General features: G+C 62.3%; 1 protein-coding gene across 1 annotated transcript in view; it reads right to left on the bottom strand.

Annotated features, from left to right (window-relative positions):
* The window catches only part of Phox2a (paired like homeobox 2A), a 5,420-nt gene extending 5,119 nt beyond the window's left edge, over positions 1-301 (bottom strand). The window contains exon 1 of the mRNA XM_015503072.2: positions 285-301. Within this exon, the coding sequence (XP_015358558.1) occupies positions 285-301 (17 nt within the window). The remainder of the gene's footprint in view (positions 1-284) is intronic.
* Between the last annotated feature and the right edge of the window lie 598 nt (positions 302-899).

Raw genomic sequence — 899 nt, 5'->3', positions numbered from 1 at the left:
GATGTCAAAGCCCGGCCCCGCCCCTTCGCGGCCGCACTGTGCCCGGGTGCAACGCAAGTGCAGCTGGCGGGTCCGCGCGCCTTTTAACGCGCAGGACCCCGCGGAGGGGGCGGGGCGGGGCGAGCTCCGCGGGGCGGGGCCTGGGCATCCCAGACCCCGCCCCTATTTACCCCGACCCCCACCCCAAAGAGTCTCTGCAGCCTCTTAGGACTCCAGAGGTGCAGGGTGGGGCTGCATGGGACCCCATCACCAGAGTCCCCATCCTGTCCCAATCCGGCCCAGACCTTCGGTCTCTACACATCGTGCCAAGTCAGGGGGTACCGACCTCTTTCCTGGGCCTCTCCACCTGCGGCCCTGCAGAAGCGAGGGGAGGCAGGCCCCGCGGCCTCGGTGTGAAGAAGTTAATTCAATTCGCCTCAATAACCGAGTTAGTCAGATCTGGCCGGCCCCTCAGTCCCGCCCCCAGCGCGGTCCCATCCCGGCGGGAACTGCGGAGGCTGCCCTGAAGGGGGGATGGAGGCAAGGATGGAAAAGAGATGGAGCCTGGGACGCGGACGGGGAGGGATGAGGGTAAAGAGAGGAGGCAGAGACGCAGACCGGGAGAGAAAGGGGCAGAAACCATGACAGAGACAGGGGACAAGAGAGACAGATAGAGGTAAACAGATGGAGATAAGATTGAAACATACAAGAGAAAGGTAGGGCTGGAGATGGGGACAGGCAGAGGCAGAGACCGAGACTAGAATGGGGGGGGAAGGGAGAGGAGACGGGAAAGAGAGTGAGACAAGCACAGAGATAGAGAATGGTTAGGGATAAGACCTAGACGGCGAGGCGACCGGATTGCGATGGAGAGCGGGAGAGAGATGAGACAAAACAGGGACAGTCCTAGTGAGACAGAGACG

The sequence above is a fragment of the Marmota marmota genome, unplaced genomic scaffold, assembly GCF_001458135.2.
Source record: "Marmota marmota marmota unplaced genomic scaffold, marMar, whole genome shotgun sequence".
In the NCBI taxonomy this organism is placed as follows: Eukaryota; Metazoa; Chordata; class Mammalia; order Rodentia; family Sciuridae; genus Marmota; species Marmota marmota.
This window is presented reverse-complemented; position numbering and strand designations above follow the sequence as displayed.